A 25,282-nucleotide genomic window follows, 5' to 3' on the forward strand; every position below is an offset into this window, starting at 1 on the left:
GCCTCTTCTAACTCTGCTAGGAAAGTTTTATTGCTGGTATTGTTCTTAGGAGTATAAATAGCAGCAAGCCTGAAAAGGTTGGGTTTGTCACTGTGCTTGTAGATGAAACATGCAGCTCTGCTGGGAGGGCTTGTCTTAATGGAAAAATATCTGCTAGAGGTTGGAAAACTGTAGGGCTGCCATTCTTACCCTTCTACTACTCCAAGTTCAGCAGTGTGATGGGGTGAGCCGGGGCCCTGCGTCCAGTTCCATGGCTGGGGACAGGCTGCAGCCCCAGAGTTGGCACAGCATTGTTTTTGCTCCAGCACTCAGCTTTCAAAATATCATTTCTCCACCAAAGAAAGCCTGGGAGCAGCCTCAGGGTGGCTCCAGAGCTGTGGCACATGGAAGCTCTGGCCACAGGCTCGGAGAGCACAGGGCACTTAGGGCATGCCGTGCTGCCTGAGGGCTGCCTCTCAGGGCAGGGCTCCCTGCAGCTCACCGGGAACACCCAGCTGCCTGCAGCACTGCCACTTCTGCCAAGCCCCTGTCACAGGGCAGACCTCTGCTCTGCCCTCTGAGACACCGCAGCCTGTCCAATTTACTAGAGTATACACTGCCTCAGCTTTTGGCTGAGCTCTCCGGGATGATCTCAGCTTCCCAGTCTGGGTTACTCGGAGCCTGCTCTCTGGCTTTCTGACCCACATCTCTAGAGGCGCTCAAGGCTGGGTTGGATGGGGCCCTGGGCAGCCTGAGCTGGTGGGTGGCAGCCCTGCCCACAGCACAGGGTTAGGGCTGGTGGGCTTTGATGTCCCTTTCAACACGACGTGATTCTGCGATTCTCATGGCTTCTGTCATGTAAAAATGTAATACACAGCCTTTAAAGAAAAGTAAGGCACATTTTAAGAGAATTAAACCCCTTCGTAAGAAATATCCTTCACTCCTTCCACATCTCTGCCCCTGGAGATCTTCAGCATATTCTGTGTAACTGACAGACGACACGGTAGAGGTCCTGCAGTTACAGTGTCTGCTTCCATGAACCCCCACCCAGCTGTGTGTGTTAGTGCCGTGCTGCCCAGCACCTCCATGTGCTCTGTGCTCTCGGTCACCTTTGAAGTTACCGCTGCAGTTGGAAGCACTGTCGCATCAATCTGCCCCCTTAAAAATCAGGTCTGTGTCTCAAGTCTCTAATTACTTACTGTTATATTTTCCAACCGTATTTCTTACAGTGTTTCGGACAAAGCAATTTTCGGTGCTTACCATTTTCTCATCCTTTTTCTGCAGTTGGACGCATTCCTCACTCGGTGATGTCTGTGAAGCGTTTGCACACAGAAGCCTACAAAGGGCACGCTACTACCTCCCTCGCGTACTGCTTGGTTCTCACAGAACCAACGTTTCACCGCGCTGAGTACCGCGCTCTTCCCGTTTGAATCAGACACGCACCGAGCGCGGCAGCGCGACTCCACTTAACTCCGCGTCAACGGGACCTCGGCGACGCTCCGGCGCTGCGTTGTACCGCTTTCCCCCCACGGAGCAAACCCACCCTCCGTCGGCTCGCTGCCGCAGGTGCCGCCAGCGGGGCGGGAGCGGATAAAGCGGCGGTCGCGGGGCGCTGCCCCGACGGGGCCGGCCCGCTGCGGGGCGGGGTGACCGCCCCATCCCTCTTCCGCGCTGCCGGGCGCGCACGCTCCCACGCGAGCCCAGTGCCACGCGCGGCGGGAGGATGCGGCCGCTGCGCTCGTGGGCGCTGCTGCTGGGCGCTCTGCTGGGCGCTGCCGCGGCGCGGAGCTACCCGCACGCCGCGGTGCTGGACGGCGCGGCCGCCTACCGCCTGCTGTGGGGCCGCCGGGGCAGCGTGCTCGCCTTCCGCCTGGAGGTGCGCACCCGCGGCTACGTGGGCTTCGGGCTCTCGGCCAGCGGCGGCATGGCCACGGCTGACATCGTGGTGGGGGGCGTGGAGGGCGGGCAGCCCTACCTGCAGGTAACGACCCGCGTCCCGAGCCCTTTGTCTGGCAGCAGTCTCCGTTCCTCTTTCTCCCCTTCCCCCACCCCGCTTCCTCAACCTCCGCTCCGCTTCTTCCTCCCGGCCCTTCGGTTATTCCTATTGTTGCGCTTCTCCCCGCCTTTTGGTCGGCGCTCCGCCAGCCTTCCCTCCAAACTTCCGCGCGGACGTTGGCGGGGCTGTCGGGTTTCCTTCATTCCAAAGAGCTGTCAGCCTTCCCCCGTCAATTTGGGCGCTCTTCTCGCGGGCACTCCGTGCCAGGATCCGGACAGGAGTGGAGCCCGTCGGGGCGGCCGATCCGCCGGCCCGGCTCCATCCCCTTGTCCCGCCGCCCTCCCTGGCTGCTAAGCGGCCTCTCTGCCTTGTTCTTCTCCTTCTCACCTGGAGGTGTTACTGAGAAGGGCTCACGGGTAAACCTGGAACTCGCCGCTTACCCTCTGGTAAAGCGACCTCACGGGAGCTCAACCCCATGGGCGTAATTCTCTGGGTATTTTGTTAGTGGCTGTCTGCGTATTGCCGTGGCTGGGACAGGCGTGCGGGACAGTGGCTCACCCACTCCTGGAGGTGTCAGTAGGGGGGATGGGAGCCTTTGGTCCCCTCCCAGCGCTCCGAGCCCCAGCCTGGGGTCTGCGTGGGACCTTTAGGAGTCGGCTGCGGGGGATTCGGGCTCGGTGTTGCGGCTTGTCACTCCGAAGAACAGCTTTCTGAGATAGGACAGTCTGGGAGCTGTTACAGCGCTGAAACTGCCGCTTCTATTTCAAGAGTATTTTTTTTTTTCCTGAGAACTTTTCCGTGAGAAAACGAAATGCTCCATAACCTCTTTCTACTGCCTGTCAAGGTTTTATGAAATCAAACCTTTTCTAAAAAAAGGGAGCCCTCTTAGCATAATTATACGTATATTCCTTATTAGTTTACTATACCAAATATTTGTCTTATTTAAGTTCAAAGATTTTCGAAAGTCATTTTTTCTCATATTTCAAAGCGAAGATCAATTTTATTTATTTATTTATTTATTTTTGGGAAACCTCAGTCTAAATAAAACAGCAATAATAAAACCCCCCTTCTGTCCGGTGAGCAGCGCAGCTCTCAGAGGCGCAGGGTGTGCGCTCACTGGAGCCCTGCATCACAGCACATGCACCTATTTAAGGAAACCCAGACTTTCTGTCTGGCTGATTCATGAACCTGTTCGTGTAAGGCAAACCCTGTGTGCCTTTATACCATCCAGAGCTTGTGTGAAGGCACCCAGTGATGGAGAATCCATCACTTCTCCAGGTAGCACATAGGAATAGTGAGACTTTGCTGTTCTTTATTTCCAGTATTTGTTTGGCGGGGTCCAGATTCCAGCTATGCAATTTCTCATTAGATTTAAAAGCCTACTCCCCAAATCCTGCCCCCATAAAGTTATTTATATGCTGTAATCAGGTCACTCCTCAATTTTCTTTTACATAAAATAAATATATGTGGCTCTGCAAGTATTCCACCACAGGATTTGGCTTATAAGCAGGAAGGAGACCAGCTTTTGGCACTTTCCAACAGGGGCAGGACAAAGGGAATTGTTTTAAACTAAAAGAGGGGAGATTTAAGTTAGATCTTAGGAGGCAATTCTTTATTCAGAGCGTGGTAAGGCACGGGCACTGGCTCAGAGGAGCTTTCGGTGCCCCCATCCCTGGAGGTGCGCAAGGCCAGGTTGGATGGGACCCTGGGCAGCTAAACTGGCAGGGAGTTGGGGCTGGATGGGCTTTGAGGTCCCTTCCTACTCAAGCCCTTCTGATTCTATGGCATTTTCCTCATTACTCAAAGCATATTTGTGGCTCTTTTCATAACTGGTTTTCAGTATCTTTAAAAGTGGCTCTGTGTATTCTTCTGCCAAAGATTTTATTTACTGTCACCACACAACAACTACAACAGTAAGAGGAAAGGAAGGACTGCAGTGGGTGCCTCCTCTCACAGAACAGCTGATATTTGTTCTGAAACACTGATTTAACACATAAACATGTGCTAGGCAAAGTGCTATGAGTTATTGTGCTACACTCCTGAGTAGATACAGCGCAGAATAAATTCACTTCTACGCCAGAAGCTTGCTGGTAACCTGCTGTTTTCACCATCTTCAGTTCTTCCATGCTAGGCAGTAAGGTTTCTTGGTAAACTGGGATGAGGTCTTTCAAGAAAGACAGACTGCTAAAACTTTTCTCTGCTTGCCATGGAAGAAGGAAGGGTGAGATATGAAGAGGACAGAGTAAATCCTCTGAAGAAATGAAATCCATCCCAAGTGTTTTTCTGAACAGGCAGCACAGACTGTTACAAAATGATTGCCCTGTTCTAGAGCCCTAGTTCAGTAATGTCTTAACTCTTCTCTTTACTCATCACAGAGTTAACATTTTAAAAACACCTCATTTATTAATTGTGTATCATCATTGTTTGCATTATTTACTACTAGAAAAAATTCCCCATAGAAAATGGCCTTGGGAGTATGGGGTTCATGCCTAGCTGTGCTCTATGAAACATGTATGCTGTATAATGAAATAACTTACTTTTTAGTTTCAGAAATATGTTTTTAATTTGTGATCATCAGTCGGGAAATGTGGATCACTGTCTAAATTCTTAGGAGGGTTATTTTTCAATCTCTGGAACGTTTTGAGATGCTTGTTAGTGGCCTGATTTCCAGAAGCCCTTCTGAAACACCTTTGCAGCCTTTCAAGCAGGCTGGTCTCTGAGGAGAAGAACCTCTTCCCTCTGACCCCCTTAAATTCTCTCTCCTCCTTCAAAAATAGGAAGTGTTCATGGAGGAAAAAGTTGTCTCCTGGGAGTAAACAAGTGAGTGCACTTAGGCTGCAGCCCTCAGTGGGGCAACAGCAAGTACTGCCCGCTTAGTGCAGTGGTGTAGTGTGGTAGAAGGAAAATTCCAGAGAGCTTTTGGAGAGGAGAGAGGATGTTTCCCCCGGCATTTGTTCTTCATCCTCTTGCATCAAGTTGGTGCCATTCCCAGCATCAACAGGCAGAGTGTCTTTCCTTGAAAAAATTGGGTGACTCTGAAGTTCTGGAGATCCAAGCTAGGATTTTATTTCTCGGTTTTTAGATGTTTGGTGGACTTTGTTGCAAGGGTTACCTGTTTCGTTTTGCTTTTCTATGTCAGAGCTGTATTTAAGGAACAGGAGAACTGGGATAATGAGTAAAGAGCAGAAAGACTTTTAAGACCGAACTTGACTTTTCTCTAATTATATCAAGGTAGAGAGCAGTACAAGCACCGGAGTGGTTTCTTGAAGAACTTTTGAATGATACACAAATTATACCTTGATTATCTCAGTACTTCTGAAGTTTGGTATTTGGAACAGGAACACAGACTTACTTGAGGAAACAGCATGCATGTGTGCATACATATGTAGCAGTGGTGTATTTTGAGGGAGCTGTCTTTACTGAGTACAGGGAAGCAAAGAGGGAGGTGGATGAGCACATTACCCTAGCACATTGCCAACAGCCCTGTGCTGTGCAGTTGAGGATTATGCGGGTTTGGAGCAAACATAATAAGAAGATAGAGTGGGGTCTGGTGTCAGAAAGCCACGACCTGCCTTTATCTCTGCCTTTATCTCTTATAATCTGGTGGGATTTGGCTTGAGTTGACAATTTGTACTCCTCAAAGTGTTCCTGCATGGCTGTGGCTACTTGCAGCATGTGCTGCTCTTCATGAATGCTTTCGAGACAGCTTCAGTTGTTGCATCTAGTGTTCCTTCCTTCTTCTTTTTCTACATTTTTTAATGTCCTTTGTGCTTATGAATTGACACAGCGTGCATTTTCATCCCCATGCCTTTTTTCCTCGGTCTCCACCCCTGTCTGGAATTGTGCATCCCCACCCACAGCACGTAGCTGCCGAAAGCCCCATTTTGGGGCTAGTAATCCTCCTTGATGAATGGCTATTTTGTGCAAGTTACACAAGAGAGTGGCATTGTTGGAGTCTTCTGTTGAACTTGCACAAAAATAGTCCCTCCTCAGGGTGAATAGGGACTGTGTGTCACTAAAAAGTACTTTATTATTCATTACGGCCCCGCTTGTTAACCATCACCCGAACTAAAGAATATCTGTTATCAAATGTATCCCATGGAGTTAGCTTAATTGCTCGTAGGGAAGTACTTGGAAGAGGTTTTAAAGGACAGAAAACAGTGAGCATTCTCTGTACTTAACGATATGCTGCTTTTAAGTGCACTCATGCCAACAGCAACAAAAGAAGTGTTTAGAAAACAACTTGAAAGGCACCAAAAGAGAGATGCAAAGCGAGTGCCACGCTGACATATCTCAGTCGGCGCTTTGTTGGAGGTATTTCATGCCTTCGGGCATTGTGGCGAGATCTCCCGATGACTAATGAGTCCTCTTAGCCTCGGTGCGGGGCACAAAGGGACGGCAAGGACGATCCCCCTCGGGCCGGGCGCTTTGTTCTGCCCTCGGAGGGACGGTGGGGAGGATGGGGCAGCGACAACCGGCGAGCAAAATATGGGGGTCACGTGTTTGGCAGACGTCGGGGGTCCGGTTTGCAAGTTTGCCTGGTGTTTGTGGTATTTTCGCTTTCTGTTTGGATTTTGGCAACACTAAGAAAATTAAACCTCCACTGCAATAGGTGTCAGAGCTTCACAGTCAGGGCTGGATGGAAATGCAGCCACCGTGAGTGATGCAAGGGCTTGAAGTAACAGGGGAACACTTTCATTCTCCTTATAAACAAATGTCTTAGAAGCAGGAGCAGGACAAGGAAAGGTTTTCTAAAGCACATAAAGGAACTTCGGGAACAAGTATCGTTAATAGTGCTCCAAAATCCCTGTAGTGTTTTGAAAACTTCTAATAATTGAAGCAATTAAAGTAATTAAAACAGAAAATTTGTGCTGTTTGAATGAGCTCCTGTATAAGGAATGTTCCTTGTGATAAAGTGCAGTTCTGAGATTAGATCATGCAGTATTTCCTAGTTAAAGGCTTTCTCCCCTTTAAAACACATTATTACATGTTTAGTCTAGTATGTTTGTGTAAGGATAGTCTTTAATCTAGCTCTGTAGCTTCTGATACAACTGGAATAAAGTTTCTAAAATCAACATTTATTGTGATAACGTCCCAGGGTCCTTGAGACACCTCTGTGAAGTCAAATTCTCCATGCTGATAAGCAATGCCAACTTTACGAATGATAATGCTTCTAACACCTGAGTGTGTCAAGCTGGAGAGCTTACAGTGCTTCAGTGTTTTTCATTTCTGTGTGTAGAAAACTATGTTTTTGTATCACCCGGGAGAGCCATGGGAATTAGGGAGTGTTACCACAGAGTGTAGGCTGCTGGGAAGCAACTCTGGGCAGACACAAGAACCAGATACAAGAAATACACCCAAGCATGATCAAATGGCTAAGAGCTTGAGGAATAAATACGTGTCTCACAGTAAACAATTGTTTCATTGGTAAAAAATGCTTTATTTTTTCAAAGACAGTGCAGGTACATTATCACAAAATCACAGAATCATTACACTTGGAAAAGGCCTCTAAGGTCATGTATGCACAGATGCAGTATCCGCAAATACACAAGTGGAAAATGTGAATCTTTGTGTGTCTGTGTGTGCATTTAAAAATAGATGCACAATGATTATTTGATATAGATAAAAATGTTCAGTCCTTGTTAAAGTTAGTAGCATAGCTACACCAAGCACGTTGCCACGATGACTCCAGTGTAAGTCAGCCAGTTGATGCAGCTTCCATGTGACAGGGAGCTGGGCTTCTCAGCAGGCTGTGTGAATCATCTCATACTCATCTGGTGTGTAGGTTAAAAAAAACAAAAAAAAACAAAAAAAACCAAACACCAAACACAACAGCAACAAAAAAGTACCCAATCAATCAGTAACTTACCAAGGAGCAGTTAGCCCTTAGGGCCGTGGCTGAACTTGCTGATCCCACTTACTTAGGAACTTCTTGTAACTGATTGATTGCTGCCACCATACATTTTGCTGTGGATATTTTTCCATTTGCAGACCAATCCCAAAATCAGATCAGTCAACTGGAATGCTCTCAAAGTGTTCCTATGTGAAGCAGTGATGCTTTCAGACTCCCACTTCGTGCTAGTTTTCTGTAGGTGGGCTCTGCTTTTCCCTGAAATGGCAATATAGTAGGATCTTTCCCTTAAACTCAAGCTGAAATTTATTTGGGGTTGAAAAAAGGTTGGTTGTCTTATTTGTAAACTCATGCTCTGTTTACTTCTTGACAAGTAGAATGTAAAAACAGCTTTTTAAAGGTTTTTTTTTTTTGGTAGTTGTATCCAGCATGTGTTGGAACCACAAGCAGCAGGATTCCATCTGAATTAAATGCAACAATGAAAAAGAGAAACGCTAACCACAGCTATTTTTCTGGAAACCCAGAAAGGCATAACTTGGTGCTGATTTCATACAGAAGTTTTGGTCAATTCTTTAGCATTCTGCAGCAATTTATATATCCTCTTCAGTCTAAGATGGTCTCCAGCTCCATCTCTTTTCTTGGTTGCAGCTTCCCAATTCCTTTGCCAGATTCTTCAGCCCTGCTGTTAGACACAGGTTTGGGCGTTGCAGGGATTTTCAAAACTCTGTGAGTTGGCTGTAGACCATAAGTTGGGATTGGTTAATCATTTTTGCCTCCTTTCCCCTTCCTGGCTTGTTCCTTGGCTTGCTTCTGTCCATTCCCACAGCCACGACGGCTGGGAATGCCCTGGCTGAAAGGCAGCTCACAAGGATCTCAGAGAAAGAGCTGTGCCAGAGCCCAGCTGCAGGTGATGGGGCTGTAGCCTGGGAGCTGTTGGCTGCTCCTTTAGGTTGAAAGGTGCTGTGTATAATTTAGCATGGGAAATGGATACCATGAACAAAACGAGTTTATACATTGTAAAAATGTGGGGAGAAAGTCTTATAAACACCTGTTCAAGTATGTGATGACAGCTGGTAGTGCTTTTCTCATGAGGCTTCCTTCTGCAGCTGTGCTTACATTCTCTGAGGATAAAAAAAGCTCACATGCACCTACTCTTTACATCCTTAAGAGATTACTCTGTCTTTTGCTGAGCAGCGAACAAACCATCTATGCCACAAGATATTTTTCTAAGAAAGTGAGCGGTTCATAGGATTGGAAAACTGTGCAGTGTGATTGGCCACACTTCTGGAGAAGAGCAGATGAGAACCTGTGCAATATCAAGATTTTTCTTTTCAGTCTGTTGCTTCAACGTCTAGGCAGCATTAGGGATGACTGTACAGTGTAGCCCAGAGTTCTGAATGCCAGCTTATGCAACAGAATCAATGGGAGTGCAGAAACTGTATATGTTTCTAATGTAAACGTAAGTAAATTTTGAAACAGCACTTTGTTACTACGTAGCATGACAAATAACACTGTCAAATCTTTGTTTTAAACAATAACCAAAATAAGATGTTCATGTCAGAAAAACAGTCATTTTCCTCTTCTTTCTGTAACTACTGACGCTTCTGTCAAGTTCATGTAAAACTTAGCAACTTTATCTTCACCTAACATATAGGATGTATTTTGTTTGTATATAAGAAGCTGAAGAATCTGAATTCAAGGGCAAAATCAGTAAATAAATTATGTTTTCAGGTTCTTGCTAGGTATATCAGAAATTCAGTATTAAGTAAAGTAGTTGATAGTTACCGTGAAAATGTGCTGGAACTCTATGAAATTCAGAGTAGCTTGGACCAATTTAATCCTGCCTATGAAAGGCACAGATTTTCTGACTGTATGGGGTGTTAAAACCAGATCTGTGTAAAAGAAGTGTCCATGTTAGAGTATTTTTTAATTTGGTAGGAATAGTAAGTTGTTCCAAAATAAGGCCAAATTCAGACCATCTGCAACAGATACTGAAGCACTGTCATTCTGTTGATGGAAATGTCACACCCCTTTCTCAACAGAATTACATGTGTGTAGCGTGTAAGTTTAGGTGAGGTCTGTATTATGGCAGGCTCTCATTGAGGGCATTAGGAACCATATTTAGATGCCCTCCATACTGCTGAAGCCCAGATGTCCCCCGTCTGGCTTCTGGTGGGTGCATCCTCTGTGCTGTCCCCTGGCCTCTTAAATGACATTCAAAGGCCTTCAGAGGTACCCAGCTTTCTCCTAACAAAGATTTAAGTGGAGCATAGGCTGCCCAAATGTGGTGTTTTGGTTGGATTTGTTCTACAGGAAGAGGAATTTCCCTTGCTTTTTTTTTTTTTTTTTTTTTTTTATTTTTGCTCTGTAAAGAAACATCTCTAGAGACACATCTTTATGTGCCTGTAATATCTGTGGTGCTGCTGACCTAAATCACAGGGAACTTAACTGTGTTAAGTTACCAGAAGTACATCTTCCATGCTAGTGCCTGAAAATATTTCTTTAAAAAATAATGTGCTTTACAGAGGTTTTGCTTAGTGAGTATGAGGATGGAGGAGTGAATCTTCCAGCCGCTTCTTGTTACTTTTCCTTTTTTGATAACATTCAGTCATTTTTGCACAAATGTGTAGATTCGTCTTAAGGGTTTTTCCATTGACTAAAACTTGCATAGTTTGACTTAAAATCTGTTCTGTGAACAGAAAGAGATCAGAATGTTTCTTTGGCGATGTGTTCTTCGTTTGTTCTCAGATTGGTAAACAAACTGTTTTCATGTTACAGGTTGAACAATCTAATCCTGAGCTGTTCAGAAACGTTCTTGCTATATTATTTGATTTTATTTTTTGTGATGAACATCTGGATACTTTTTAGCAAAAGGAATAAAAATAGTGAAGGCAACTGGTAACTTATAAACATCTCCTGGCAGATGTATCCGCACTGGATTCCTCTAGTGCAGTCCAATTGCACTCAGTGGAGTTGTGGGATTTGGGGGACAAAGGAACACCTCCAGCTCCCCAGGCTCTATGTGAAGTTTCTTCCCAGGTATTCTCAGCACCCTGACATTCGAGGAATGGGGCCATGTATCGGGAGGGGGAAGCAAATTGAGCCTCTGACTTCATTACTCAGCATAAACTTTCACATGGGAAAGACTAGTGTTAGTCGGTCAGATTAAGATCTGCCTACAGGATGCTCTTGGGCAAGTTGGGGAGTGAAGTGCTGCTGGGGCTAGTGGTGAGCATGCAGTGAACCCCTGGCATCACAGGGCCTGGGAGCCCTTCCTCAGGGCACAGGGCGAGCGCAAAGCAAGTGGGGCTGTGGCACAGCTGTCACTCAGGTGAACAAATTGCTCCACCAATAGTCACCATATCAAGGCATAGTTGAGCAAATGCCCTTCTCTACAATGCTTTTTCCAGGTATTCTTGCCCACTTCCCACAGGCTCATGAAAGTCAGGGCTGTTCTACATAAGGTTTTTATAATTGTAGATCACCAGAAAAATATTGGAGTGTGCACACCTGATTTGGCTTCTCATTTCTGAACCTTCCTTCCCAGTTGTTTCAGGCAAAGTCTCCCAACTTACTCCCATATGGGAAAGCTACTCTTCCATTTCTATTTCTCAGTACTTCCAAATCTGGGTGCTTATTCTAATACAAGAAAGCTTTCCTTCGATTTGACATAACATCTCAGAAAAGTTAGCACACCTTGATAAAAGTTGATGGTCACAAGGTTACTCTTCTAGTTCCCACAAGCCTTTACTATTTTTAGGATGAAAATATATGTTCTGAGTATATAGAAGTGTTTTCAGAGCAGGGATGGTATTTTGTAGAGACATGCTATGTCTCTTCCAAGCTCCCACAAAATACCCACCTTTGAGTATCATCCCAGAACAGGTCTAGTATTTCCATCTGGAAAAGCAAACCTGAAGTTCTTTCTGCGAACAAACATAGCTCATCACTACTCTTTCTTTCAGCACATAGCTTCACCTCCCATGCTTCTCTTTTGCTGTTTTTGGTTCTAGTTTTCCCAGGTGTGTGTTCCTTCCATTCACATCTAGTTGCAAAAAGTGCTGACAGGAAAAGCATTCTCTTTCAAAACTTTTTTAAGATACTGAGAATTTAGACTTGTTTTGGAAGTGAAAAAAATGCGTCTGTTTCAGTAGTTTTGGCAAGAGAGAGCTAAATCTGAATGTTTTCATGCTGATATATTACCCTTTTCTTCCTTGAAATTATGTTACAGCTGAGATAATTTCGTAACTTTCATTGTCTAAATGAACTTGCCTTAATGAAGTGTTTGAGCATGTGGGTATTCTCACACCTGTAACAGGTGGTTACTAGTACACAAAAAGATTTCTCAACTGTGATTAAGTCGTTATAACTCCTTATTGATCCTTTTGTGAATTAAAATGTTGTCAGCCACTTTTACCAGTGTCACGATATTTGAACAAAACATTTTGTGATTTTTCAGCTTTGTTGTCTCTGCTTTAGCAAGTAGATATGGGAACTAGAAAGCTCTCTAAAATTAAAGTCCAACTAGCTTCACAGGTAAATGCCTTCAAGAAACAGCAGGTGTTGGTGCATTTTGCTAAAGACGCAGCACAATTCATTGTGCCTGCCAGTAACCTGTTGGAAAAATCTATCTGCAGTCAGGGAGGAAGGTGGCATGTTCTGGAAAACAAAGGTGTTTAACCAAGCTTAGAGACTCTGCTCCAGGCCTGGCTGCACAGAGCAGTGCCCTGAAACGTCCCCTTGCCCCAGGCAGTTCAGAAACTGCCAAAAACTGTGCCTTGGTGTGGTGGTGGAGGAGACTGGAGGAGAGGGAAGAGGATGACATTGGGACATAGCGCAGCTGTGCGGTGCGGCAGGAATTTGGGGTGAGGAGGTTAATGACCTGGCAGATCTGCAAGGCTTCTCCATTGCACTGTGCTTCTGCTGAGCTGGGGATCATCTTTCTGAGCATTGCCTTCAAGAACAGCCACCCGATCCCAAACCAACAAACAAAACCCAAAACCCTCCAGGCACGTTCTGTGTGCACTGAGCGCTGTTCCTCCTTGTTCAGTTGTAGGATTCCTGGTACTGATCAATTTTACTCTGAGAGATTTGCTGTTCATGGGGAAAGAAAATAAAAAAGAAAATTGTGAGGAGGAGGGCAACTTTGTTGGTTTGAGCACTAAGTGAATTTATTTCTCTAAGTAATTTCCCCAAAGTTCACAACATCCCAGTTGTGATAATTTAGGGCTGAGTACAACCTTTGTTTCTGAAGTTACATACAGGCAATGTATTGTCAAAGTTGTTCAAACCATTTTTTAAGCTTCTTGTCAAGGAAACTTGCTTTCCTTAAGATTATTAATAAAATATGCTTAGCATCACCGAAACTGTGATCCTGCAGTGTTTTATGTAAATACAGTGTTTAAGGGTATTCGATATTTGAGAAAAAAAGTTATTGCTTGAATATTAGATTTTAATAATTGTGCACCTTTTATTTTCAATAGGATTATCATACAGATGAAAACAGAGCACTGAAAAAAGACCCACAACAGGATTACCACCTGGAATATGCCATGGAAAACAGTACTCACACCATACTGGCTTTTAGCAGAGAATTGCACACTTGTGATCCAAATGATAAGAGCATAACGGTGAGACGCTCTGCCTATATGTAAAGAGGGATGAAATAATTAACACAGAACAAGTATATAGCTGGTTATGATGCTGGCTACTAAAATCTCAGGAGAAATTCACTTAGGAAATGCGTTTATTCACCTCTCAGTGCACTTTCCAAAACATCTATCAAAATTGCCTGCTAAAACACTTGTGCTAGTGTTAACGAGTTCTTTTATTATCAACTTTCTTTATATTTCCACTTCAGTTTTGTGATAGAGCTCTTTCTATTCATGGTGAATACTTTTCATAGGAAATTCTTCTGTTGTCGTAGTGACTGTTGTGCTTTATAAGCATAATTTTAAGTTACATGAAGTTGATCACTTTCATATTGGAAATGACAGTAGGGCTATAGAGATTTGCAAGACTTTTTATGCTTTGGCTTGTTTACTACTATTCATTTTGGAAGCATTGCAGTAGTAGTTTAACAGTAGTGTCACTAACTATGTTTTCACAATATATGCAATAACAACAGCATGAGCTGAAAGATAGAGCGAATACGCAGCTGTATAAACTGCCAAGTTTCCGTCTGTCAATGGTTCTGTGGTTTTTGCATCTGCTGCAAATTGTCTCAGCATAATTTAACATCCTGAGACCCTTCAGCATTTATTATTTTGTCTCACTGAGTGATTATTGCAATCTGAGAATGATTTACAGATAATTGATCTGCACTGTGGCTCCAAAGTGATTTTTAAGATGTAAACCTGTTCTATAGCTGAATGTGTATCTTTTCTAGTATGAAGGGCCAGCAGTTCACAGAAGGTGCTCAGATCTTTACACAAGTGATCCTAGAAGCTGTTTAGGGAGGACAGCTTCTGACTGAGAGTCAAATGAGTGCCATCTCTTGAAAAAAAAGTTATATGTGCTGAGTTGGATGCCTCTTTAAGTTTGTTCCGCTTTTTGCAGATATGATTCAAATTTGTCACATTACTGAAGGAAACTATAAAAGACATTCAACTTCTGTAGATCCACAATGAATTCTGAATATAAATGTGATTAATTTTAGATAAAAATTTGCATCAGTAGCTGTTTCTCACTGTTGTTCAAACACAGCAACTCTTACATCATATCTGTCTTAGGAGCTGCATGATCTATACAAAAAGCATATTGTTCCCATTCCTTAAGTGTTTGTTTGTTGTTTTGTTTTTTTTTAAGTTGTTTGTTTGTTTTCCAGGAGAGCACAGTGCGAGTAATATGGGCCTACCACCACAAAGACTTGGGAGACGCAGGTCAGAATTACCACGGGTCTACCCGTGGTACAAAAAGTCTACGTTTACTGAACCCTGAGAAAGCAGAAGTCTCACCCGCCTCTTTGTCTTACTTTGATCTGATAAACAAAGACGTAAGTTACTCTGTGTTTTGGGTTCGTGTAGGCTAAGGTGGCAGCCCAACATCTGGGCTTACACAGCAGGACAGTTCGACTTTTATAATACTGTTTTTTTCCCCTTTTCATTAAGACAGGTGCCTGTACCAGACAAGGATACAACATATTGGTGCCAAATGTTTAAGATCCCTGTACAACATGAGAAGCATCATGTGACAAAGGTGAGGGATTCTGACTGTGTGAATCCAGGTTTTATGTTTATGTTTTTGTGTTTAGAGGAGTTCAGGTGAGAATGATGATTCTTCAGATCAATTATTGCACTTGGAAAATTTGTTTTACCACTTGCGGAGTAAAAACAAGACCTCTTGTATTTCTTAACCGTGGGGAAGAAGTGAGTGCTCTCAGGACCTGGTTCTGATGTGCCCTAAAAATCAGCATGTAAGGTGACAGAGATGCTTTCTTTCTCATCTTCATGTCCTCTCTCCCTTAAGAAAATAGTTGGAAGTTTTACCATTGTTCATAAAGGTGTTTGGCAAAAATGTGTTTGTCTAAAACCTTGTTCCATCAAGTTTATGCTTTATCTAAGAATGTCATGGATATCTTTTAAAGGAGAGTAATTTTAGATTAAAAAAACAACAACAGAATTTTGTTAAAATAAACGGCCAAGTTGCATCATCTGAGCATGCAGTTCATTATCTTTGGGTGTGTAAAAATTGTCAAATATTCCAAAAAAAAAAAAAAGAGCATGTTGTAGTTTATTAAAAAAATAACATAAATGGTTCTCACATTCTTCCCCAGGAGCGATATACTTGAATCCTAACAAAGTAACAACTTCTTACTGTTCAAGATTGCTTGAGATAGCATAAGTAATTAAAATAAATGTACAAGCCTTAAGGCGGTTTTTCTGGTCATTCAACATTAATTGAATGCTTTATAGACAGTAGCCTTAAATTTGTTGCATATATATCAATAAAGGTCAAAAGAATAGAGCAGAATTATTATTTTAGACTAGGCTTGCATGGGGAAAATGAAGAAGATAAGACTGTTTCAGAGGTGGATAATGCAGCTAGTGTGTTTGTCTAACTAATTGTGTAAACTTGGCTACTGAATCATGGCCCTCATTTTTATGTTTCTTTGAACTCACTAATGTTTTCAATTTTATTTATTTATTTTGTTATTGTCAGTCATGTTTCTCTAATGAATTGAATTGAACTGAAATTTTTAATTTGACTCAAAGAATTTGATGTGTGATCACTAGCATATGTCTTAGAAGTACTCATGTTTGTTCTGAAATATTGTGCTTCCTCACAATTCCTCATTCCTTCATCAGAACGTAGAATTGGAAGGTCAAAATTTCCACCTTCAGATATATAAATCTTATTTGGAAGCTGTGACAGGTAGCTTCACAGATCTGTGTAAACAAAAAACAGATTTTACGTGCAATCAGGTATATATGTCATAAATCCAAGTTTTCTGCCCTCAAGTGAGAGAGCTTTGAAGTCTGAAGTATTGGAATCATGATTTCCATATTATCTCTGGTGGACTATGTATATGTAAGCTGTTGTGCTAAAAAAGTTCTCTGGAATTATTTATATTTACTGAATTTATTTTTTGAATGTTTTGCCTGACTGCACACTAAGGTAGAAGTATTGACTGGTTATCCTTTTGGATCAGAGATGCATAATCTTTTTAGAAGAGTTTAATTTTTTTTGTTTTTACTACAATGTATAATGTTTATTAAAATTTTTAAGAATCATGTTTTAAAATCAGAAAATTGTTTTAAAATTAAAATGAGATTAAAATCCCCAGTGATTTTCCAACTACAGAAAAAACAGCAGATTTGGTTAGAAAGAGAAAACTGATTACAGAAAAGATAAAAATTAATGTAGAAACACTTAGCGTATCATTTCAGGTACTGAAAAGACAGCTTGTATTTATGACTTTTGTATAAATATATAAACATTTGCATTTATATATATATATGTATACACACATACATTAATATATATACATATATATATTTTTAACTTTTGTAGATCATACACAAAAAGTTTTTATGGAATTGTATTTATGTATTGTTGCAATCTTATTAAACATTTCCTAAAGCCTACTGATAGACAAAGGGTCAGGCTTATGGGTACTTATAAAGATATTATCTTTGCAACAAAGTTTGAATTTCACAAAGGAAAAGGTTGATGAATTATTTGACTTGGTCAAACTGTGTTAGTTAAATACCTATGTAGATTCTGATTCTTGATTTCATCTTGTCTGTAGTATCGCTTTCATACAAATCTATGCATCTTACAGACAGTAAAAAAAAGTTTAGTACAAATTCATCTCTGATATAATTCTCATTCTCTTTTATGATTTTGTGGAACACTTCAGTGCAGTTCAGCTTTTGCAGAGCAACACGTGCTAGCAGCAGCTTATGAATAAATCTACTGGAGTCTCAAATAGGTTTAACAACCACAATTAGACTTCTTTTTTTTTTTCATCTAGTTCTACTGTTTTCTGTCATTCCTTCTGTCTTGCAAATGTCTTTGTTTGTTTCATAGTAATATATTTTTTGAAATGTTGGTTCCCTCAGGAAAGCACATGATTTTAATGATGGCAAATGTCTTAGGAAAAAGTTAGACTTAGCAGCCAAGGTAGAGGCTAAGACTTTAAACCAAGATACCAGTTGTCTCTAGTTAATGAATGCCAGATTCTGAATTTAAAAGTATTTTTTTAAATTCTCCTCTTCTGTTAGGCAGAACGACTTCAAAGCATTTAAAAATGTCTACAAGCTAATGGTACACCAGCTGGTCAAAGTGATGATGTTTGGTCCTAGAATGTATCTACAGTGGTTTGGAGTAGGAGCGCGTTTTTGAAGTGAATCTTCAAATTGCTCTTCCTCACTTTGGTATGGTTACTATCATTAAACAATTTTGGAGATCATGAAACTCAACAGTAAAACATGCACCAGGAACACAATGGAAGAACTCCAGACAGAACCCATAAAAAACTTCGTCAGGATCATATTTTCATCTTCTATCTTTTTCCTCCTTCATGTTTCTGGAGTTGTTCTTCCTGTGGGGAAAACAAACAAACAAACAAAAAAAGAACCCCAAATCAAACAAGTACACAAAACAAAACAAAATAAAAAAAACCAAACACTGAGCAGAGTGACTCACTGAGCAGTGAGAATCTGTTTTGCAGTTTTCCCAGTGTGTAGTCTTTGCTATCCAGGGAGCTTTGGAACAGTGCTCACAGGAGCAAGCTATGATTGCTAGTGTATCAAAGGGATTGTTGGAGTGGGTTTTGAAAGACGGGATTTTCCCCTTAGCACAAAATAAATAAATAACTAGCACAAGATCTTAAAATCAATAGAAAATGAATTATGTAAGTTCTTATGTCTTTTCTTTACATAATATTCATGATACTTTCCAAGAACCTCAGGTAATGTGAAACAGCATACTTTCATTGACTGTTCTTGATCAAGCACTACATGACATGTAAATTCTGCAGGAGATAAGACTGTAATCTTGCATTCATCTCATAGGTGGAATGAGGACATGGCTGAGTAACTTCTACTGCATTTTCTAATGGAGAACAGCCTCAGTGCGATAATGGGGCACTCAGGCAGGGTTAGGATGGCTCTTTTAAATCTTCCTTTATTTCATAGCTCGTCAACTTCTTCCCTAGGGAAGAGAATGCATCTTCCTACGTGTCTCTGCAGTGCCTTCTGCTATGAAATCTTTTTTGGTGTGTGCAGGAAGAAAAAACTTGCAAAGCTTGTTATTATGGACTTTATGCCTGCTAAGAAATAAAGCAAATTAAGATAATCCCTCAATAGCTGGGAATAACAGTGATAAGGGTTGTTCTGATTGCAACTGATACCAGGTACCAAGCAGTTTTTGTGTGTCTGATGGAGTACATTACTCCTCATCTTCAAGCAGCATACCTGGTGGAGAGGTGGCTACTTGGGAAGTACTTCCACAGGTTTTCACTTTTTGTGTGTATGTGTTTGTGTGGGTGCAGACACTGGCAGCTCTTCATGTGGCAGTATGCACTGCCATAGAATCCCCCTGCAGCTACTTGTGCATTGGCCTGTTCTGCTGCTTTGGGCTCCAGGCTGTAGTATGCAGGTCAGGCTTACTGTCCTACAGGGATTTCATTTTCCTCATAGATGGAAGTTAGCTGTGAGCTTTCTCAGAAGCAGCTTTCTTAGAAAAAAAAACATTCTGTTTATTAACCCACACTTTCTGGAGATGGGCTTCAGGGTAGCTCTTGCTGGGATCTTTGCTGTGCTCTGTAAATGTTGTTATTTTACTTGGTCCTGAATGTGCCTCTTAATCATATTGCTAAAGCTTTCTGGTTTCAGTAACTGCACCTGGAGAAAGCCCTCGGCTCCAAGAGGACTTCTTGGAGGGAGGGAAGGACTCTCTAGTGAAGCAGGCACACAGACAGGTATGCCCATGCACCAGGTTCCCTGTCTAAACGTGTCTGTCTCCCTGTACAAGCTGCATGGAGGGCAGCTCCTGTGGGTGTGGGAAGCCATACAGATAGACAGAATGTGCAGGGCTGGGAGCAGAGACCTGGGTAGGAAGCATGCACTGAAATGGTCGATTTTGAGTCTCCTTAACATTTCCCTTCCAGTTAGGAAAAAAAAAAAAAAAAGTTACTTAGTAGCAGCACACTCACACTCATTTCTGAAATTCTTCTATTTCTGACTATCCTTTAATGCCTGTTTTTCATGATTTTTGATGCACGTACCTATGTATGTATTAACACATCTGTGATTGTTTTTTTCTGCATATTTGCTGAATTTGTGTTTTGCTTACCGTGAGCTGGCAGCATTTAGATATTTACCAATGTCATGAAAGTGAAAATCTGTTTTGCATTCATAAGAAATACTTTTCAGCATTTCAGCAAATACAGCTCTTGCTGTGTTTCTGAAACCTGCTTTTAGTGCTCTTTCTGCTCGTAATTCTAGACATAACAGCTCTTTTGTTACTGTCTTTACCTTAGGTGACAATATGTCTTCCATTTGCTTCATTTAATCATATTACTTCTTAATACTACTGCCTCTGCTAAGATGTGTTGCTTTTGCTTTTCTTTATTTTAGGTCTTCTGCATTCACTGCTGTTTTTCCCAGTGCAATTTAAACAAGCTTAAAATAGGGCAGATCCTCTACTGTCCTTCTGTAAATTCTCTATACCCATAGTCCCTCACTGCACCTGATGTATTATGGTGTGTGAACTTCTGAAAATGCTCTCTACCTACTGATGAGGAAATAGTGCCTATAATCTACCTGCCAGATGAGCTGTAATCAATTTACATCAAATTTTTCAGCTGCAACATATAGCATGCCCATGCTAGTTTCAGCACTTTTTGTTTTCCCACTTTACTTTCTTCTTTGGAATAGACTACGTTTTCCTCAGGGGAAGTAGTTCCCAAGGCTTCAGTAGTAATAATCTCATAGACAAAAACATACCTGACATTGAATTTCACTATTAAGAACAGGAAAATCACTTTATGTAAAGTATCAAATGCTATAGAGTACTTGGGTTGTTTAGCTATATCTACATACCTTTTCCCTAAGAACTGCTCATTTCCCTATGGTTCTGAACTTTCTGATTTTTTTGTAACCAGCAGCATGAGTGGAGGAACATGGTCAGAAGGCTTAGAGCGGAAAATACTTCAGTTTCTGTAGGAGAACTTTTTAATGGGAAGCTCAGTTTTAGAGTGCATTCGTAGCTGGCAGTGAGGACAGTAGGTTGCATTTTGTAAGCCCTTAAACTATTGGATTCCATGTTGGGGATTTGGTGGTATCTTTTGAGTATACCTCACGCATATTAAATTCAGGCAACTTATTGAAGACAGAATATTTCCAGCGATGAAGATGGGCTGCCTCTCATCTAACTTGACCAATCTCTGCCAGTTTGAGCTAGCTGCTTGAATGCCCTTAGCAGTTAGTGTCAAAAATAGCTGTTTATGTCATCATCATCCCAGAGTAAATGTCTGAAATAGATGAGCTCAAACATCCCCTGTATGACTCAGTCTCTCTCCATTGACTGAGAAGAGAGAACCAGCCTGTATTACATATGTAACACTCAGATGGCTGAATCAGAGGAGATGTGTCCCACCAAAATGGTCAGGGTTGTGTTAAAAAAAAAAAAAAAAAAATTTATTTGCCCTTAGGAAGAGAAAAGATTTCAATCAGCCACAACTCTATGCAATTTTTTGACACTGAGGATATGAATAGTGAAAACAAGTCAAACATATAACCAGAAAAAAAAATCTTAATTATTAAGCCTTCATTTAGAAGTGTTACATTGGGTATATTTTTATACAAACACCAAAGTTTCTCATCACTGATCCCTTTTGAAAAAGAACCTTCTTTTCACTTAAAGAAGGACCTGTCTTAGAGCACACCAGCAGCTGCCAGTTAATCTTCATGTTCAGTTTCAGAGCAATCTCTGATAAGGAAGTAAAAACTCAAAAAAAAAAAAACTTGTTGCCAAGGGTAACTTTGCTTTTTGACAGTGGAATGCTTTAGTAATACCAAAGACCCCAGTGTGAAAATACAAAGGGACTCCAGTTTAAGAGACTGATTAATTGAAAACCAGAAGGGCAGCTTGTAGCCTTCAGTACCTAAATGAGGGCACTGATTTTTAACTTGAGTGATACCAGACAGTAACTGCTTGTTTTCCTCTGGCTTGAATGTTTTGCTAAATGCAATAGATAACTCAAGCAAATTGCATCATGCAGCCTGAAACAAACAAATATTCTGTGTTGTCCTATCTGTCTCCCTGCAAAGCAATTTCAGCCTTGCTAAATTAGATTGACAACAAAATTATATTTTATGCTGCAGAGCTTGCAGGCTCTCTGCCCTTTGGTCTGGAGGGCTCTCTTCATTGCAAGCCTAAGTTGGGTTTGGAGTGTTATGGACTCATATATGACTGAACTGAATAGAAAATGAAATTTTCCCAAGCAGCTCTCCCAGGAAATTAAAGAACTGCTGTCTTTTCTCATGTTCTGCTGAATTTCATATGTAAAATTATTTCATACATTAATTCTGTGATCAAAGATGGAACTACATATTACCACAGATTTTACTGTCTCACCAAACTTAGTATTTCTTAGTGGAATGTATTCTTGTTTTGTGGTAGTCTTCTTTCATTTCTCTTGAATATACTTACAGTAGGAATATTTATGTTATGCAGCTATTGCTGCATTAGTTATTCCATATTTGGTATGCAAAAATAATCTATTTCATTTCTGGCATCAACAAACTTGAATATCTAGTTAATTTAATATAGTTTTTTTTTTATTATTTAATTAAAACTGTATCCATCCATCACGGCAATGTATTCTGTAGCCATACAGTTGGAAAATACATACTTTCTGGTTTAATGAAAGTTAGAAGTTCTGTAATTTTTAGTTACATAGAAGTGTTAGATGAAAGAACATTAACTATGACTAAAGGTGAGCATGGGAAAGAGGAGAGTGCTGATTTTGTGAAATCTCTCTGAGATCCACCTCCCTTTCTGAGGTGTTCAGTAGAGGACTGCTTTTGATTTACCCCACAATGTTTTGTACAGTGTTTTTTTTTTTCCTTCCTCATCCTTAACATGGTTAAGTAACACACTGAGAAGATAAGAAAATCCTGTCTAGTAATTGTGGTCATCCTATCCACAGTTCTTTATCATAGCAGGTAATAAAATATTTCCAAGTTGGACCCCTGATGAATAATTGTTGTAAATTGCAGAACAGCAGACTCACAGGTAGCAAAATCTGACTTGGTGGAGCTTACACAATATGAAGTAGGTCACAAAGCATAACTACTTCTGTCCTACTAACTTGGCATTGTGTTTTACCATCAACTTTCTAATTCAGACAAGTCACAGTATCCTAACCAGATTTTCAGTAGGGCCATACTGAACTGATCCGATGTGATTTATATGGAGAAGATATTTCATTTTGACTATAAGAAGTGTTATCACTTCAGTTCCCACTTCTCCCTCTCCAAACCTATATTTAGTTACTGGTTCAGTTATCAGTGGATGATGTTGGGATATCCCCTTCATTCCTGCTTCCACTTCTACCATAGCAGTTGCAGCTATGTCCAAAGCATAGATTAATTGACTCCCGGGGGGCAAAATAGAAAGAAAAAGCACTAATAACAATGGAAAAATTAGTTAGTGAGACAGTAGCACTCCACATGTCTCCCTGTAGCACGTCAATTGGCAAAGATGACAACTGAACTGCAGGTAGAGAAATTAAGAATTTCTGTCTGCACCATGGTTTAAGTGACGTTTTCGGTGGTATGCAAATAACTTATATCTTGTCCTAATTAAAATTTAACAAACACACAACCCTAACATGAAAAAAGATAATAAGCTATAAGCAAGTTATTGTAAATTGAAAAATGAGTGCTCTTCAGTCTTCTTTCTCTTTCCCCTCATTTCAGTGACCTTGCCTTTGCTGTCTCTAAAGTTGCTTGGACTGAAACTGTGTCTTTCTATTTTTTAAACTCCCAGTTACAGTTGTGGTTTTTATTTTAATGCAGTTTATTAATTCATTAATTTTAATGCAATTTATTAATTCATCTTTAATACAATATTCTTCTATTTATGATTTTTGAAAGTAACTTTCAAAGACCATGTCATCTGAAAATAGCACTTGTTACATGACTTTATGAGTTCTGTTGATGAGTGTTGGAGCAAGAGTATCAGGGCTTGGATCAGGGTGAGAAAATGTGGAAATGATGATATTCATGGAGACATAATATAACCTCACACAGTACTCAATCACACAAATTTTACATATCATCTAATGTCTGCATGTATGTATGTTAAACCTGTAAACAAAAATTTTAGACATTATGAGCAACATTTCCTGAAAGTTTGTTGAGCTGACTCAGGAGGTTGTTCCAAGTCAATGTGGTGAGACACGTGCTTATTTTTTCCCCTGCTTTCATTTCAGTAGACTTGAGGTTCTGAAGAGTCCAGGCTGGTGACTGCTGTACTCATAATGTAGCCATATGCTTAAAGTCTTGTTTGTGTGTGTTCCTTTTCTTCACTTCTTCTTCACAGGAATCAGGATTTTCCTTGTAGAAAACTCATTTACCTATGCCTGTGTATTTGTAAAACATGAAGCAGACATGCTGGAAATTCTCACACATTCTTCATTCAGTAAAGCTTCTTATTCCCTCCCAAGCAGGAAGAGAAAAAGTATGATGCTATTAAGTTACGATCAATAGGCAATTTTTGCAGCTGTACAATAGAATGAAATCTTCTTCCATAGCTAATCTCAAAGAAACAGCTAGACATCACTGTGTATTAATAGTGATTTCATGTAAAAAAGGGAGTACCAGACGTACTTATGCTATTCTTATTACATGTTCATCTGGGATAAATACAAAGACTTTATAGACTATTCACCTTGGCTTCAGATCTGAAAAATATTTGGTTACATATTACTTTATTATTACACTGTTTTCCCAAGAAAGTGTTGATGTTACTGATTAATTGCCGATTAACTCAGTTTGGTGTGTGTCAGCTTTGCTGAGAGACTCAGAGCACTCTGCCCACGTTTCTGTTGCTTAGGAGTGCAATGAATGTACTGCCGTAAAGTGTAACTGAATGAAACATGTTTTTTCTTGACTCAAGCTTTTTATCAGATTGCTCCCCAGGGTTATAATTTTTAACTGTTGCTAAACATGTTATCTTAAATCTTTAGACATTCCTCAGACGGAAGCAGTTTTTTAATGAATATTTCTTTTGAGGTATATTTCTTTTGGATTTAGTCTAAATTACTGCATGCCTTTCAGATCTGAACTCTTTGTGAGTGGCTAAGTTCCAGGCAATTAATTAGGAATAAGAATTTAGGAATAAACTTAATGGCAGAGAGAACAAGGAGCCCTAAATCCACCTCTAATTCTCATTTTAAAATACTTTGTTTTTCATGGTTATTGTGCTGTTTGATTCCTTTCTCCTAATTAGAATATTTAAGTTGTTCTGCATACTGACCTATAGAAATTCCATCCATACAGTGCAATCATTAGCATTTCTTTAATCATGGTAATATGTAAGAATGGCAGGATTTGTGTGAATTCAAAGGTACAGCCTTCTCTCCAACTAATAGGAACAGTAACTTTTATCATGAAGGCCTTATTCTTCTGCAGCTTAAAACTGCAGTATGGTAATTAGTTCGTAATTTGGTATACTAATAAAACTTAAATAAGAACCTTCACTGAACAACAGAGCCACCGAATAAACAAACCCTTTCTTCTTTACACCAAGAGCAGGAAATATCTGTGCTTTGAATAAGATTTTCCATTCATGTGGTAAGTTCTTTTTTCTCTACACTGATGCTAGAATTTTTAATGTGTTTTAAACCAGTTAAAATCAAATGCCGACAATATAACTTAAGTAAATAAACAAGTCAGCTCTGTTATTTCAATTTTGGATTATATCCTGTATTTGAATCTTGC

General features: G+C 40.8%; 1 protein-coding gene across 1 annotated transcript in view; it reads left to right on the forward strand.

Annotated features, from left to right (window-relative positions):
- Positions 1–1,702: 1,702 nt before the first annotated feature.
- The window catches only part of MOXD1 (monooxygenase DBH like 1), a 49,316-nt gene continuing 25,736 nt past the window's right edge, over positions 1,703–25,282 (forward strand). The window contains exons 1-4 of the mRNA XM_065733756.1: positions 1,703–1,960; positions 13,310–13,456; positions 14,653–14,820; positions 14,940–15,023. Coding sequence (XP_065589828.1) covers positions 1,703–1,960; positions 13,310–13,456; positions 14,653–14,820; positions 14,940–15,023 — 657 coding nt within the window. The remainder of the gene's footprint in view (positions 1,961–13,309; positions 13,457–14,652; positions 14,821–14,939; positions 15,024–25,282) is intronic.

This window comes from Cyrtonyx montezumae, unplaced genomic scaffold, assembly GCF_038088225.1.
Source record: "Cyrtonyx montezumae isolate F1298 unplaced genomic scaffold, pur_monq_1.0 scaffold_0, whole genome shotgun sequence".
Taxonomy (NCBI): Eukaryota; Metazoa; Chordata; class Aves; order Galliformes; family Odontophoridae; genus Cyrtonyx; species Cyrtonyx montezumae.